Below are 18,702 nucleotides of genomic sequence, written 5' to 3'. Positions count from 1 at the left end.
AATTATTACCATTTATTTTTTATAACATTTATTTATATATTATTGTCTGCAAATCAGTATCATTTCTGAAGGATCATGTGACTCTGAAGACTGGAGTAATGATGCTGAAATTACTCTTACGATATTATAAAATAGAGAACTTTTTTTAACAAATAAATGCAGCATTTGTGATCATAAGATATTTTCAAAAACATTTAAAATCGAACCGACCTCAAACTTTTTTTTTTAGTCCTAGAGTATAGGATTAGATAGATAGATAGATAAACACCATGTGTCATTAGATATCTGCACACACTCATTCAATGATTTAAACTTTATGACACCAATAAGACACAATATACCTGGACATGGAGTTGAAATTTAATAGGACATGCTGTAAAAGTTTATAATAAAAGATCAGAACAGCCAAAGACGGCATACAGTAACCCTGGTTGCACACGACTACTTTTCTTTAAGGCTGGCATATCATTTTCTTTCCGAAAGATAGCTTTTGAAACGTTACCTGATGCTGTTCCGCTCAAGTTACACAACACCAAACAACCAGACATCACCTGCGCCTCGGTCAAAACAGACCCTGACTGCTCAATGGAAAGCTGGATCCTTTGTAACGGGGCTTTCACAAGTGTCTCTTTTCCAGGGAGTGGGTTGGCGTGTCCTTTGTGTCTCATACACACTTATCAGATGGCAGAGCAGCCGTCACACACACCTGTTACCTGCTGGTTCACTATTGACCTCCACGTGGCATCTGCTACACAACAAAACACACAGTCCCATTCACTAGACAGAGAAAGTTGAGACGGCTGACTTGTGTTGTTATGGTGTAGTTTAATGTAGTTCCTGCCGCTCAGTTAAAAATACACGAGTCGCCACATAATTACTGCACCGGGACATTTCAGGTCTGAATTATGACTGTCACTAAGAAATAACTATTAAACTCTGGAGTGAGCAATGTCTAATATGACCAAAACAAAAGCAGTAAGACACGCATACACAAAATCTGTTTTCAAATTTATTTTCAACAATTAAACAATACAAAAACCCTAATCTAAAGTGGAAATAATTGTATAAAAAATTACAAAAAATTAAAGCAACATACAAAACTCATATGGACTTCAAATAATAGAAAAATAGAAATTAATACCAAAGTGTTGCCAAAACATTGGTCCACTGTTTGGACCTTATTTAGATTTTTTGGGTGTTTTTGTTGTCCCTTTCTTCTGGGGTGTAGGTAGCTCTTTGCTGCATAAATCACAGACCCAGCAACCTGTGAGTGAGAGGAAAAAGAAGAAAAAATTCATAAAATAATATGGAATACTGGCCTTTAGAACTGTTCAAAAATATCCCTTTGATCCCACCTAATAAATAAATAAACATTAAAAAAAGCTTTTTTTTTTTGTGTTCCAAGGTGACAGTCTCAGTCTCGACAGCTGCTACATTAAGCATCATTTAAAAAGAAAACAAAAATCTAAATGTATCAGTAATGGCTGCTTAAAAGTCACAGGAATAAGTTACATTTTAAAATATATTCAGGTAAAAACAGTTATTTTATTTTAGTCGATACATTTCACAATCGTTCTATTTTTACTGTATTTTTGATCAAATATATGCAGCCTTGGCAAACATAAGAGATTTCTTTCAAAAACATTAAAATATATATCAGTAATGACCCCAATTTTTTGAAAAATAGTATATTTGTCCTATATATGTCAGCGTATGTCCTATACGTTGACAAAATGCACCCAAGCAGGTATATGCTTTTAATAATTACAGTTTTTCTCTTCTGGGAAAATGATACAACTCATCCTGCACTTGCACAGATTTTTGTCTGTGGGGTAAAAAGGTGAAGTAAGATTTCCACATCAGCTTAACATCAGATTACTACGATACAGAGGTGGACAGTAGTGAAGTACATTTAAATGATTACTGTACTTAAGTACACTTAAGTATCTGTACTTTACTTGAGTATTATTTTTTTCTGGAAACATATGACTTTATCGTCACTACATTTCTATCAAGGTCTATATAAGGGCATTACCGTAGCAGCTTTGAAAGTCAGTGGGTGATTATTTTCTTCTCTAAAACGTGACGTTTTTTCCAGACAGTCTATCAGTAATTATTCTTGAAGGGTTACGTGAAGTGATTTCCCAGAAATATTTGAACACTGACCAGTTGCAAATGTGATATTTATTTACAACAATTCAATAAGAAGTTAATATTGTGATATATATTAGACTGATTTTGCTAAATTGTGTAAATGAAAATATTAAAGCCACAGAAGAGCTGTTGTGCGTCTCCTAATAAAACACAATACTGTAGGTGTTCGACTTGAAGCAGCACATCAAAGTACCACCAGAGAAATGATGTCAAATAAATCTTGTTGTTTTGCTTTTTTGTTAAAGCAGTGTTGCTGTTGTAAAGTTATACTTATCAGTCTGTATTTACAGCAATTTCACTGTCCACTCTGTTCAAATGTGGATTAATTGCTACACATTTCTATGAGTTTTTAAAATTCTAAAAGCTCTTTATTCCAAAGATACTACAGGCTAGTAAGTGTATTCAGTAGGCGTAATATATTGTAAGTTGCTTCAGAGGCATAAGGTATTGTAAGTATTACATACAACAATAATAAAACATTGCATTGACACAAAAAAAATTTACTTTTGGTACTTAAACGGATAGTTTACCCAAAAATTACTCACTCTCAGTTCATCTCCGGAACACAAATTAAGATGTTTTTGATGAAATCCGAGAGCTTTCTGACCCACCATAAACAATAAGGATCCTAACACGATCAAGGCTCAGAAATGTATCAAGGAGATCGGTAAAATAATCCATGTGACTTTAGTGGTTCAACCGTAATTTTACGAAGCTAAGAGAATATTTTTTGTGCGCGAAGAAAACAAAAATAATGACTTTATTCAACATTTTGTCTCCTCTGCGTCACCAGCACCATTTTGGAGAGTATCACATATGTAAACAACGTGAAATCACATGGATTATTATGAAATCACATGGATTATTTTACCGATGTCCTTGCTACATTTCTGAGCCTTGATCGTGTTAGGATCTTTGCTGTTTATGGGAGGGTCTGAGAGCTCTCAGATTTCATCAGAAATATCTTAATTTGTGTTCCGGAGATGAACGAAGGTCTCACGGATTTGGAACGACATGAGAGTGAGTAATTAATGCCAGAATTTAAATTTTTGTGTGAACTATCCCTTTACGTACTTTTACAAGCAAGTACCTCAGTACCTTTACTTAAGTACAAATCTGTCTATACAACATTCACTTGTAGTGGAGAAATATTTGACTAGTAGTATCTGCACTTTCACTCAAGTAACATAGTTGTGTACTTTGTCCACCTTTCATTCATTATACACATTTATGATAAAGAATGTAAGTCGGAGGCTCACCCAGAGGAATGGAGTCCATGCCCACACAGAAGGTGTGGAAACCTCGGTCACACTTGTCACAGAACATCATCTCCTCCTCGTGGTGCGGCTGCTCGCACACGGTGCACGTCTTGCACTCCATGCACTGCCAGGGATACATCTTGATCTGGGACACCAGCTCCACACTCATGTCCAAGCAGGACGGGTGACCTGAACACAAACCCAGGCCTCTCATCATCTCCACTATACTCGCAATGTTATTAAAAAAAAAACTGAGTAATCCTGACACTTGAGATATCATAACAGTTTCTTTAATCAAGACAATAGAGACGGTTAACAGTTTGAGTTGGAGTGCTGCCCGTCTACTTCACTGAAGACACATGTTTGAGGGAATAAACACTAGCAGTGTGGTTACATAAGGATATTGCTAGAAGTTAAACATATCTCAAAGATGCCAGCTAAATTGGGAACTAAACGGATACTAAATTTTGCAATAGGAAGAGTGAGTTTGGACTTACCGCTGTTCTGGCACTGGGAGCAGTGGATGAGAGCCTCTGGTTTGCCTTTCCTGTTGGCCTCCTTACCCTTCTGACATATGCCACATATAGCATTGGGAATGACCTTAGGCTGCAAGGGCAGAGTAACGCTATAAACGCCATGGCAACCAAGGTCATATACACCATGTGATAGTATGCTTGAATCAAAACCACTGTTTTTTTTAAATTAAATTCGTAAACATACTAGAGTATGGATGCAGGATCTTAAAAGGTATTAAAATAGCCTAATATTTAAATTTTACAAATAGTTAAAGGTGCACTAAGCAATTTTTGGAAAAACGCTTTTGATCGCAGTGTCAGACCACGTCCCAAAACACACTTGCAGCCAATCAGCAGTAAGGGGCGTGTCTTGTAATGATACAGCACTCAATCTGAGTGCACAGGACGGATATTAGCAAATCAACTATAGATAGAGAGAACTGGAAAATTAAACAGAGGAAAATATTGGAGGAACAAAACATTGTGATCAGGCAAGAGGTAGGACCCGCGTAAATACCGAAGCTGCTTTCCAGTGGTGGACAGAACTCGAGGAGCGGGAAGGGCTCGAATCGGACGCCGAGGTCGTGTTGTTTCTTCATGATAGGAGAGTAATGTTGATTTTGCATTGTTTCACACAACTTATCTGTGTTGGCTTTTGTTTAAATATGCTTGTGTCATATTCGCGTGTTTCCACAATCGTCGTTATGCCACGGTTGTGTACGTACATGCGGGGCGGAGATATCAAAATAGGGGCGAGGTCCTATTGGGCTATGGGCGTGTTTGTTTTAGTGCTTTCAAATATCAACATCGTTTGGCAAAAAACACATAGTGCACCTTTAATGCATATAAATGTATAAATACACAAGCAACAAAGACATTTTTTTTTTTTAAATTCTGTTTCATATATATCAGGATAAAACACACTACTGTCCAAAAGTGTGGGGTCAGCAAGATTTTTTTAATTTTTTTTTTTAAAAGAAATTAATAATTTTATTGAGAAAGAATAGCTACATTAAATTCATGAAAAGTGAAATACATTTATAATAGAATGAAAATATTTTTGAACTTTCTAATCAGAATCATGACAAAAATATTCAGCAGCACAACTTTTTTCAATATCGATAATAATAAAAAATGTTTTGATGACACTGAAGACTGTAGTGATGGCTATTAAATAGAGCCATCTATTTATTTGAACTAAAATTTGAACTAATTATATTTCAAAATATTACCCTTTTTTCATTTATGTATTTATTTTAAATGCAGCTTTGGTGTTCATAAGAGACTATTTTCAAAACATTTTTGAAATGCATCTTACTGACCCCAAACTTTTGAACAGTAATGCATATCATTTACAGTATTTATATCAAGACTGACACACAAAGTGACCGTTTGAATTCAAAATCTTGAAGACCATTTCAGTAAAATAAAAACACGCAGGAAAACATTTAGCAAGGCAGAAAATATTGCATTGTTCAAAATTCAAGTACTCTGGGTAGAGGAAACTACAAAACGCATTAAACTACTATTACACACATACACTGCCGCTCAAAAGTTTGGGATCAGTAAGATTTTTTATATTTTTTAAGGGAGTCTCTTCTGCTCATCAAGGCTGTATTTATCCGATCAAAAATACAGAAAAAAACAGTAATATTGTGAAATCTTATTGCAATTTCTAACATTGAATTTATAATTTATTTCCGTGACGCAGCGCTGAATTTTCAGCATCATTACTCCAGTCTTCAGTGTCCTTCAGAAATCATTACAATATGCTGATTTATTATGAGTGCAGGAACTGTTGTGTTGCTTCATATTGTTTTTTGGAATGTGATACTTTTTTCTTTGATGAATACAAAGTTAAAAAGAGCAGCATTTGTTCAAAATAGAAATCTTTTCTGACAGTCTTTACTGTGACTTTTTATTCATTTAACACATCCCTCCTGAATAAAAGTATTAATACAGACCGTATACTTTTGAATAGCATTGTATATTGTAACACAAAATTATTTTTTTTAAATAAATGCTGTTCTATTTAACTTTTTATTGATCAGAGAATCCTAAAACAAACAGGTCCCAAAAAAATATGAAGCAGCACAACGGTTTCCAACATTGATTATAAATCAGCATATTAGGATGATTTCTGAAGGATCAAGTGACACTGAAGACTGGAGTAATGATGCTGAAAATTCAGCGCTGCGTCACAGAAATAAATTCTATTTTAAAGTATATTAAAATAGAAAACTGTTATTTCAAATTGCAATAATATTTCACAAAATAGTTTTTTTTTTTTTGTATTTTTGATCAAATAGATACAGCTTTGATGAGCAGAAGAAACTTCTTTAAAAATCTTACTGATCCCAAACGTTTGAGCGGCAGTGTATTTGCTACATCATGAACAAATAGATGGCAGCAACAGCCAATTTTAAAGACTAACATAAGTGCATAAAAGGACCCCCAAATAGCACACAAAATAGAAAACTATTTTGTTTTGCTACTTACACTTTCATTCAGTGCTCACAGCCATTAAGAAATCTCTCTACAGTCTAATTTCTTTAAAACCTCTTTATTTCAAAAGGTTACTCTAAATACTGACATGTCAAAGGCCCTACCATAAAAACCATCCAACTGAAAAGAGCAGTGACAACATTGTGGAAAAACAAACTATAAATGTAAAGAGGCAGGCCAGGCTACAGGTTAAAGACACGTTTAGATGTTAGTGAAGCTCACGCTTATGTTAACGGAAGGACAAAATCCTTCATTCGGTCACATTAGGAAAACACCAGCTGAACTAAGAGTATTACATCCAAAAAAAAACACAAGAACATTTAATGTTGTTTAACTACAAACACTCTTAACAAGACTTGAGAGATTGCATAAACGAGGGATGGAAATCAGCCAACAACAGTGTACAGTGAGAGGATCAACAGAAGCTGTACCTACCGTCTTTTAATAAATTAACGCTTTCATATGTGCTGCAGTGATTGGTGACTACAACACCACGTTCAAATTAGATGAACATTATCATTTTGTTTCAAGTGTAACTAGGAAGTGCTTTCAAATGTCCAGAACACACACACACCTCACTGATATCATGGCCATATTCGACTAATTATCGGCACAATATCTACCCATAAACACAGGATAATGAACTGCTAAAGAAAACACCTTAAGCTCCCAGAAACACTGTTTACTCCAAAGACGATAGCTTGTTCAAATCCATATCACAACTATAACGAGAAGAACGATATCACTGGAATCACAATCAGATTTATTCCAGATGATGAATGATAAAAATAATGACATCCAGCTGACTTTAAAAAGCTTGGGTATTTAAACCAACTGCAGCATGTGCTAATAATAAACAGAATGTTATCGTCCGCTGGTGTGTGGATGCTAATATAGTTTGCTATATTTATGTATTATTATAGTTGTCTCGCTAGTTATCGTCCCTGGTGTGAACAGGCCTTTAATCCTGACAAACTAATTGTTAAAAGGCGAAAATAAATGAGGCTGTTCAGAACACTGCCTCAAATCATTTCGACCAGTAGTATGCTACACTGTTGTCACATGACCTTATACGGTTACATATGAATGCCGTATATAGCTCTCATCTTGTACAATAATGGTAAATCCCATTTCAGACTTCAGTTAGAATGCAATGCATTGTGGGATACAGTGCGCACTGTAGTGTACTGGCAGTATTCTTTAACAAATGTAGCAGGTGTTTTGGGTACTCTATGCAAACAGAAAACTTACATACTATGCATACTCGCAGTAGTGTGCTATTCAGAAAATAGCCTAGGAGAGTTTCCACCGCTCACACTTCCTGAGATAACAGAACTACATAAGAACTAAGCATCTAGCTCAAAATTGATTTAAACTGTCCAATAAAATATGCAAACATTTCTTCCACAAGAAAAAAATGACCTTTTCAACCAAACAATGCAACTATTGTACAAAGCATAATTTAAGCAGAAATGTAGCAAGCATATGTGGGAAAGTTGCTAAATTATTTTTTGCATTATAACACTGCCAAATTATTGTTAGCTGTAATTCACTTCGTATAAATTTTGTTTTGCATTGTGGATAATTTGTCACGTGTAAAGGTAAACCTTTTGTTGATCCAGCAAGCAATTTGACAAGAAAAAAAGGCAACTTACACAATTTAATCAGACTAAATCAAAGGAAACACATATCAAGCATATTTAAGGTGCCCATAGAGTCAGTGTAGAAAACCACTGATATTCGGTTTAACAATGTTATACCAAACAATAGTTTGATAACCATTTCATGCCTGAAAGAGAGTAATGCATCACTAGCATGACAAATAAAGGATACATAAAGCTAACTTTAAAAGTGCACTCAGTAAGTTTACTTTAACTGTTAAAGGCAGAGTTAAACGATATTAAAGGACCTGTATGACTTTTCATTTTCTGTCCACACAATGGAAGTCACTGGTAACCAAAACTGTGGTTACCAACATTCTTCAAAATATCTTCTTTTGTGCTTCATAAAAGTCAGTCAGTCGAAATTTGGGTGAACTACCCCTTTAAGACTAAGCGTGCATTACTGAAATTTTACAATAGTTGGAAGAGTTATATTTCAAGTTTTATGAAGATATAACTTTATATGGTCCTTTTATGATGCTTTAATGGGGTCAGAATTGTTTTGCATTTCCCAATAAATAGTTTATAATTCACAAATAAATTAGTGCTGTCAAACGACTAATCGCATCCAAATTAAGTGTTTGTTTACATAAGATGTGTGTACAGTGTATATTTATTAGGTATATAAATACACACACATGCATGTATATAGTTCAGAAAATTATTTTTATATATTAAATATATTTATTTATAATATAAATTATATGAATATAAATATAGACATGTAAATATTTTCAAAATATATACTGTATGTGTGTGTATTTATATATACATAATAAATATATACACAGAACACACATATATTATGCAAACAAAAACTTTTATTTTGGGTGAGATTAATCGTTTGACAGCACTAAAATAAATAGAAAAAGTTTCACAAAATAAACCAATGCACGAATAAATAGAATATGCACAAATATATGTCAGGAGTCTCAAAAATTCACAAATAAATTAATTCCCTTTTGATTCTTTTTTTTCCATCCTTTTTAGAGCTTGGCTTTCAGTCAATGTGACTATGAACTGCTGCTTAAAGGAAAAGAGTTTTGAAAATGTGCCTTGAACACTGCAAACGTGCTTCTTTTATTGCTATTAGTAACTTGGTTGGGTTGCACCCAGCTGGTCATGTGATCTCAACATTGCGGCACCCATAAGGGGGAGACCCGCTCAACGCAGAATGAAATAACTTGACCTGTATATAATAACTTGGTCATTTTCCAAAAGTCCTATTCGATTATTTTTTCTTATACATTTGTAAACCAGGGAAAACATTACTGAGTGCACCCTTAATATTTCTTCAATTGTTTCATATGTATGGATTATTAACACTTTTTTGTGTGTTTAGCAGCCAAATCAAACTGCTCACATGCCCTTCAGTTTAACCGACAGGCAAGCAGGCAGGTAGAGAGAATAATAGAGGTATTTTAAGCTATATGAAGTACTGTATTTACCTTCACAAGTGCATCACAGCAAAAAAAGCCCTAAACTAACGGCAGTACCACACAAAAACTTTATTGCTCCAAAGGTCTGTGCAGAACACAGGAACTGTCACTGGGTTTCCTGGCACTGAAAAAATGGGTGCCATTCTTCATACGGAAAAGGAAGTTCCATTGACACGTGCAGTCCCGATCTATGACCACCAGGGGCAGTGTGTGTGTCTGAGTGAGTGTGTGTGTGACTGATGATCAAGTCAGAAGAAAGAGGACTTCTCTGCTGAAAGTGCTGGAAAAGAGGGGTGGCGAAAAGGGGAGAAGAGAGGTGTTGGGTTATTTAAAAAAAAAAAGATCAGGGGCTTTTTTCTTCTACCTTGTACCCAGGGACAGATTTGTGTTGGATGGTGCGAGGAGTGCCTTCTTTACTCTTGACTTTGGATTGAATTCCACTGTCTTGGCTGTCTCCATCCGAAGTGTTTCCTGATGAACTGTCCTGAAAGTAAACATGAAATAAAAATTCATTTAATACACTTCCTATTATCCGTTGTAATGGTATTTATAATCAGGGGTGCACATAAGTTTTGTACTATAAATAACAAATAATAACAATATTAATAATAATAAGTGATAAAAATATTATTGCACTTTATTTTTTTATTAAATTAAATAAGAGTGATAATACTGTTATATTTAAGGAGTAAAAAATTAAATTATTTTATAGTAAACTTAAAAATATGAATTAGCATGAAATCAGCTAATTTTTATTTTGGTGGGTTGCCAGCAAGTAGTCATGTCAAGTCACCTTTATTTATATAGCGCTTTTAACAATACAGACTGTGTCAAAGCACTTAACAGTATCAAATTGGAGGATAGAGTGTCAGTAATGTATAATGATAAGATTAAACACTCAATTTTCAGTTAAAGGCATTTCATTATTGAATTCAGAGATTTCATTGTCTGGCTCAGTTTAGTTAAATAGTATCGGTGAAATCAAATAATCGCTATAAACGATAAATCGCCAGAAATTAAGTGTCCCCAACTGAGCAAGCCAGAGGCGATAGCGGCAAGGAACCAAAGCTCCCTCTGAGACAGAATGGAGAAAAAACCTTGGGAGAAACCAGGCTCAGTCGGGGGGCCAGTTCTCCTCTGGCCAGACAAAACCTGCAGTTCAATTCCAACTGCAGCAAAGTCAGACTGTGTAAAGGGCTCATCTAACTCCCGTGGTCTTGTCCCGATGGGGCATTTTAATTTATAATTTAATGTATGCATTATATTTGTGTTTTATTCATTATTTGAAGTTTTTCATTTATATGATTTATTCATTTGCTATAATTGTAATGTATAGTTTAATGCATTTATTGTTTCTCGGTCTAAGTAAATATATGCGTTGCCGGGTTTAGCGTTGCTAGATTTAGCAACTTTTCAGTCTACCCTAGCAACTTTTTCTTCAAAAAGCACCAACAAATTTAGCAATTTTTAACATTTATTTGGCAACTTTTAGCAACTGTGACTCAAATGATAAAAATGCACTCATTTTACTCTGAATTACACACAAAAACACAGGAAATTGTCTAGCAGTACACATACCACTAGTTGCAATTGTTCATTTATGATAACACCTTGTTGATCAGTTTAAAAATATTGTAGGAAAAGGGAATTTTCTGCCAGGACATTAAAAAACCTGTGAAATATCAACACAGAAAATTCCTTCAAATTATCACAGTACATTGTGCCCTATTTTACATATGTTTCTTGATTTTACTAACTATTCATACTAACTAATCCACATATAATTGTTCAGAGTGTGTAGTTTTACTAGTTAAGAAAATAGGCCTACATAAAATAAATATAAAATATAATTCAATAATTCAATGTTGTATTTAAAAAATATATTTTTAATATTATATTTATATTTTATTTTTCACTAACAAATCTAAATTAACATTTCAAATCATTCATAATAATTTTTTGCAGAGATTTGAGTGATCTGGTTGTATATTCTATGCAGTTTTGCGTTGTGATTACATGATGCATTTTACAATTTACAGGTAAATCCTAGTATTTTAAATTTGCGATTAATCGTGATTAACGCAATTCATTTTTTTAATCGATTGACAGCACTATTAATATACATACACACATTTAAATTTAGATTTATTTCAGTTTTAGTAATTTTAGCACTTTAGTTTACCATAAAAATAAGAAATGCTGCTTTGCCAACTAACTGTAATAAATAAGTTGAAGTTTTTGGTTACACTTTAGTTTGGGGACCAGTTCTCACTATTAACTGTGACTTTTGCCTCAAACTACTAATTTGCTGCTTAATAATAGTTAGTAAGGTAGCTGTTAAGTTTAGGTATGGGGTGGATTAAGGGACCTAAAATATGGTCATGCAGAATAAAGCATTTAATTTGTGCTTTAGTACTAATAAACAGCTATAAATATGCATGCTAATAAACAACTAGTTAATAATGAGAATTTGTCCTTAAAATAAAGTTACCAAGACTTTTAATAGTTTTAGCTAACACTAATAATACTTGTCCCAGCCTACATTTTTTCTCTTTAAATATCACTTAGGATTTTGGAAATGATTATGAAAGCAGAAGGTATTGCAAACATAGTTTTGGGGTAACTTTATAGTGAACATAAAATCAAAATGAACCCCCATGTACTTTCTTAATACACTTTCTTGTCATTCATGCATGTTATTCCAACAAATAAATTAATTAATCAAATAAATACTAAAATTAAAGTGACTAAATTGCATTTGATATCCTTAAAGCAAACACCTGGCTTTACAGTTGTCCAAATGTAAAAGACAAAAAAAATAATTAACTGAAGTTTTATTAATAACAGGTACTCACATGAAGTCAACTTACCGAGGAACCTTTATTTTTTTTGCCGTCCTCTTTACCATCCTCACCATCATCAGAATCACCATCACTGTCCAGGGCAGGCAGCTCCGGGTCCAGTGGAGGCTCGTATAGAGCGGTGTTCAAGGGTAAGTAGCGGAGCTCATTTGGAGAGTACCTACAAACATGGACGAGGCAAGAAAATCCCAGTCAAGTTCAAGAGTTTTTATTTGTCACATACACAATTATACAGGGTATAACCAGCAGTGAAATGTAGGTATTATGTAAGGCTGCTATTGAATTATGTAAGGCTGCTATTCATTGACTATAGCTCAGCTTTCAACACTATAGTCCCCATCAAGCTGGCATCTAAACTCACAGACCTCGGCCTAAACTCCTCACTCTGTGACTGGATTCAAGACTTCCTCACCGGCAGACCTCAAGTGGTGAAAGTTGGCCAGTTCACCTCAAACTCCATCACTCTGAACGTAGGAGCCCCACAGGGCTGTGTCCTGAGTCCCCTGCTCTACTCTCTCTACATGCATGACTGCGTGTCCTCTCACAGCTCCACATCTATTGTCAAATTTGCTGATGATACTGTGGTTCTGGGCCTCATCTCCAACAACGATGAGACCGCATACTTGGATGAGATAGAGAGACTCACATCATGGTGCCAGGACAACTGTCTCTCTCTGAATGTGGGGAAAACTAAAGAGCTGATCATGGACTTTAGGAAGAGACAGCAGCAGCCCTACACTCCTCTTATGATCAGTAGGACCCCTGTGGAGAGGGTGAGTAGCTTCAAGTACCTCGGCGTAAACATCTCCGAGAACCTGACTTGGACTACACACATCCAAACACAGGTTAAGAAAGCCAGGCAAAGACTGTACCATCTGCGTCAGCTGAGGAAATTCTATTTCAGAGCGCTGAACGAATTCAAGGCGTTCGTCATTCTCAAGTACACTGGTGGCTATAGCAAATCATAAACAGGAAAATCAGAAGCTCAGCAGGATTTTGCTGTAATTAAATAATTTATTACAAAATTCACCTTTTGTAGTACTCTTGGAACTGGCCAGGAATGAGGGCAACTGGGTATGCACCGGTCTTGGTTCTTTCTGGAGGGAGGACTTTGTATCTTCCTTGAGGTACTTGAATAATCTAGAGGTAAAAGAGAAAATGCAAACAAGCAATGAGACCTGGAAAAAAGCACGTTTTCAAAATTGTGCCAAAATGAAATATAGTGCTAACTTAAGGTCTGTAAGTGATTAATTAGGTGTTCAGAGTCATTGCTAGCGTGTTGCCAGGCTACTGTTTGGAAGGTCCCTGAGTTTTCTGGGTGGTGAAGCAGTTTTATATGCATATTACACACCAATCAGATTATCAGATTCAAGAATATGAGCATATCTTACATGTGTTTGAAGGTCAAAATAAGCCCTCCTCTCCTCCATCCGCTCTCGGTTGAAATTACTGTTGAATTCAGCAGCTTTTTTAGCTGCTTTCTTTATGTACTCGGGCACTTTACTGGCTTCAACTTTTTGAGGATTCTGTTGCTGCATTTGCTAAAAAAGAAAACAGTCAGTCCATTAGCACTCACAGCCTTTTAGCAAAGAACAACCAGTATTTATCATTATCCCTGCATATAAGGAAATACCAGACTTTAGAGAAATCACTGAAGCATTTTGTTTCATAAAATTACTCAAGTTTTCTCAAATCTATAAATATTACATAAATATTTTATACAATAATGTTGAAAACATTATCAACATTTTTATTTTCATTTATTCCTGTGATGCAGTTGAATTTTAAACATCATTACTCCAGTCTTCAGTGTCACATGATCCTTCAGAAATCATTCTAATATACTGATTTGCTGCTCAAGAAACATTTATTATTATTATTATTATTATCAATTTTGAAAACAACTGTTACTGTGCTGCTTAATATTTTATGCAAACTGTGGTACTGTTTTCAGGATTCTTTGAGAAAATTTGTAAAAAGCACTTTTGGTCAATTTAATGCGTCTTTGCTGATTAAAATAATTATGAATATAAGATTAATATATACATTCTATAATAAATAAAGGAGTGTGTGTTACTCACCGCACTAAGAGTGCTCACAGAGTATTCCTTAGTGATCCGCTGGCGCTCTCGCTCCTGGAGTATGACAGAGTACTCTGCATGTTTGGCTGGATACTCCTTGATCATCAAATCAATGACTTCATCACTGCGCAGAGCAGTCAGACCTGGGGGAGAAGAGAGCAATTTTGGTATAGCGGTCTTAGGCTGATACACTCAACTTCTTATTACAACTACTACAATAACTCAAGCTACAGAAATGCCAAGTGGAGCAAATTATGAATTAAACCACAGTGTTGGAAAAGTAAACCATTTGAGTTTGTACACTGACACTCCATCGGATATTTTCAGGTAGGGTTATGCGATATGATGCTTTTTGATCGTGGACAATAAAAACATCTCCACGATCTGCTTTTTTGAAGAAATATCGTAGTATCGTGCTACAGCGCACATTCTATCAGTTACAGTTCTGGCGCCTCCGTCTCAAGATACTGTACAACACCACATACAGCGGTAGAATTACTCTCACAGGACACTGCACTTATTCACAATCGCAAAAGTACATTATTTGCATGTGCTTTAAAGCCTTGCTGGTTAAATGTTTCATTCACGCGCTGGTCTGAGGTGCACTTTTTCTGAGCACATACACCTGATGCGCACTAAAAAGCCTGTCGAACAGCGCCTGATTTCTGAACTAAGTTATCTTTTGCGCAAATACTGTCAAAACACACAAGGTTTACATATAGACTACATATAGATGAAAGTAAACAGTGGAGAGAAAAACGGATACATGCCTGTATACAGTGTTGGGTAAGTTACTTTAAAAAGTAATTAACTACAAGTCACTAATTACATCTTCAACAGTGTAATTAGATTGCTGTATGAATTACTCTTTCCAAAAAGTATTTAATTACTTATTAACCTACGAGTCCGACTCTCTAACCATTAGGCCACCAATATCCCAGTAATATTCATGCTAATTACCAACTAGTTAGTGAGACACTAAAGTGTTACTAATATTCTTATTAACTCACTAAAGTACATAAAAAGCATGCATTTCAAGGTTAGACTTTAAATTTGATGTTAAATCCAGTATTGTATATAAATGTTCTACAGTTTATACACCGCATTAAGTTCAATTGCATAAGAAGTAATTATAATTAAATTACAGGAAAAATAAGAGTAATCCCTTACATTACTTTAATTGTAATTAAATTACAGTAACTAATTACACCCAGCACTGCCTGTATATTAGATGCGTGCAGGTCTTAAAGGGACAGGACACTAAACATGCTGCCGACAGTAATTAAAGGGATAGTTCACCCTAAAATGTAATTTCTGTCATTATTTACTCACTCACATGTTGTCCCAAACCTGTATTAATTTCTTTCTTGTGCTGAACACAAAAGAAGATATTTTGAAGAACGTGGGTAACCAAATAGTTGCTGGTCTACATTGATTGGTCCAAAATACTACAGAAGACACTGTGGACCAGCAACTGTTTGGTTTTCCACCTTCTTCAAAATAGCATTTATGTTCAGCAGAAGAAAGAAACTCATTCAGGTTTAAAACAACTTTTGAGTAAAAAACACTGACAGAAATGACAGACAGATGACAATTTTTATTTTTGGTTGAACTATTCCTTTAACGTTAATAAAAACAACAAACCGCAAAGAGAAAAATCGCTCGCTGCTCTTGACTGAAGAACTTTGTTTCCTCAAGCAGCTGTATTAGTCTATGTAGTGTTTTATTTTTAGATTTGTTCATTCAACTTCTTGAATGCTCCTGCTAAATACACCTATTGTACCTGAAAACAAAGCACTGTTTGGTTTATTTGTATGTGTATCTTTGTCCTTATTTTTTTAATAACATAAATAAAATAATGACAAAGATTTTTATCTTTGCCCACTTTGGCCTAAATATCAGGTTTTTGGTTACCTTGAAAGGCTTTGTCTTTATTATAGGGAAATTAGTTTGGCTGTAATGCTCAGACAACTTGCAAAATAGTAAAACCAACAAGACAAAGAATTGTGATAAAATCCTGATATTTCTAAAAAAGAATTGTGATATTTTTTTCCATATCGCCCACCCCTATTTTAAAGGGTAAGAATAAAGAACTACAAGTTTTCAATTTTACAAAATTATTATTTTTTTTTTATACATTCAAGATATAAAAGAAACAGAAATAAGAAAAACTGAATTCTTACCCAAAGTACACTGTGTTTCTGTAATGACATTTTGCTCTCTCAGATAAAGTTTTTCTTTGTGAGACAGGTCTCTTCTTTCCAAATCTAGTATGAAGTTGAAAAAAAAAAAATGCAAGGGATTCAGAAAGTACAAAAATGAATCTGTCATATGTAACCGAATCTGAAAATATAACCACTACTTGACCAATAACGTGAAAACCTCTGTCCTTGCAGACAGTTAAGGCGCTTGTTGTTCATACCTGGATATTTCCGTTTGAATGACGTGACTCCCAAATACTCGCTCACTTGTTCTTGTAACATATAATACTCCCCCGTGTCATCCGGAGGCCACTTGTATTCGGTCAGATTCTCAGCAGGAAAGTATGTTGGTCTGTAATGAAATGGAACGGCTCTATACACAGTAAAGGCATCAATGTGTCAGAGTAAAGAGTAAAAACAGTTTTGCCCAACCAATAAAGCCATGAACAGATGACAGGTGTGGATTCATAGAAATACTCCAAGCTACATAAGTGAAAAATGATGGTTCAAGGAAAAACAGCTACATAATTCCATTGTCATGGGAAAGGAATATTTATAATAAACATAAATAAGATAAAGTTTTGAGACTGGTAAGAAATATTTTAGATACATTATTTTAAGGCAAAAAAACTTTTTTCCCCTCAAGCACAGGTCAATTTTGAGATTTGGGCTTTTCATAAGGTGTTGTTTCAGACTAGTGGGAAGAAAATATTCCAAATCACTTAAGTGTTTCTTTTATTCCACTTTAGTATTTATTTATTGCACTTTCTCAAAATGAGTTGTAGAGGCAAATTACAGCATATATACACGTGTGTATGTTGATGATACCTCATTTGCATATAAGCAATTAATCTGGGGTAGTGTGTTGATATACCCTATTCACCTGGGTGTTTAGGAACTGACAGATCAGCATGGCACAATAGAAAGAGTGTGTAATGATCTCTCACCCCAGCTCGTGGTTGGATGTGTCACAGCTCCTGGAACTGTCTCCTGAGCCCATCCTGCGTCTCTTGGGGGCTTGACTACCATCACTGGAGTTCTCCTCAATGTCATCCTGTTTGAAGAGTCAGAAATATGATTCGGTCAAGGATTTTTCAATCTGGATTGAGTGATATTATGTTTGGAAGGGCTACCCAGGTCTGAAGCCCATAAAATCACATTATGAGGCCTTGGAAACTATCAATGACTGGCCAAAAACAGCTAGACAGGCAGCTGGGTTCCGTTCATATGCGTTAATTTGTTTTAAAAGCATATTTCTCTGAGCATCGTCTGTTCATCTCTATCTTTAGCTTCATCGGCTAGCAGGCTAATAGTAAATAAACAAAGACGACCGTTGCTCACATTCGCGCTGTTATAGACGCGGTAACCGCACAGATGTATGACTTATATACTAGAATGCTATAACAGTGGTCTGTGCAACAAGATGTAACCCTAAACACCCACAAACCTTCCCCGACTGCGTCCCAGGAGTGGCAGGATTGCTATCGCACGGTCTCGGTGAAAGCACAGCTGCCATGTTCCGCTGATGAAAGAGCGTCACGCTCCGACCGGAAACTAGGAGCGCGAGCACAACAAGTCCTGTGCATCACACACGCGCTAATAATCTTCTTCTTCTTCTGGTATTAATGGCGGTTGGCAGACCAACTAAAATGGTGCATTCCCGTCACCTACTGGATAGGAGTGTGAAGCGCATAATGTTTAGGAAGAAAAACAAAACAAAAAATACTAAATAATACTACAATCTCTTAAATTCTGTTTATCAGTCTTGTTTCTTTTAAGAAAATATTTAATTAATTTAATATTCTTGATTGCTTTGGGCCATTTCTTAACATGACCTGAGGTGACAAATGATTTATTCCCAAGGATCTTAACACTTGAATTAGTATCAATCTTTCTCTTTCATATGCATCACTATAAGAACGTGTTGTATTGATTCAGCCGGACCACATTTATCCCACTTTCCCCATTCTATGTAGGCACTGATTTAACAAACAATGTCCAATACACATCCTTGACATTAAAACCT

At 35.2% G+C, this 18,702-nt stretch overlaps 1 protein-coding gene across 4 annotated transcripts; it reads right to left on the bottom strand.

Annotated features, from left to right (window-relative positions):
• Positions 1-343: 343 nt before the first annotated feature.
• Positions 344-18,293, bottom strand: LOC306884707 (PHD finger protein 10). Of its 4 annotated transcripts, none has more exons than XM_079440825.1 (13): positions 18,124-18,285; positions 17,624-17,730; positions 16,898-17,028; positions 16,659-16,742; positions 14,476-14,618; positions 13,786-13,935; positions 13,425-13,534; positions 12,404-12,554; positions 9,898-10,017; positions 3,911-4,019; positions 3,414-3,602; positions 1,142-1,264; positions 344-748 (listed from the first exon to the last, which is right to left on the bottom strand). In XM_079440825.1, exons 1-12 carry the CDS (start codon positions 18,190-18,192, stop codon positions 1,179-1,181), a joined length of 1,449 nt encoding a protein of 482 aa, XP_079296951.1. In that variant the 5' UTR covers positions 18,193-18,285; the 3' UTR covers positions 344-748; positions 1,142-1,178. The 4 variants fall into 4 exon arrangements, 3 of the variants coding, with proteins under 3 accessions (XP_079296951.1, XP_079296950.1, XP_079296952.1); XR_013785476.1 differs by lacking the exon at positions 344-748 and adding an exon at positions 9,543-9,813 and having other exon boundaries at positions 1,005-1,264; positions 18,124-18,284; XM_079440824.1 differs by lacking the exon at positions 344-748 and having other exon boundaries at positions 1,005-1,264; positions 18,124-18,293.
• Positions 18,294-18,702: the final 409 nt, after the last annotated feature.

The sequence above is a fragment of the Barbus barbus genome (assembly GCF_936440315.1).
Source record: "Barbus barbus genome assembly, chromosome: 18".
NCBI lineage: Eukaryota > Metazoa > Chordata > Actinopteri > Cypriniformes > Cyprinidae > Barbus > Barbus barbus.
Note: the sequence above shows the minus strand (reverse complement) of the source record. Positions and strands in the feature narration are given on the sequence as shown.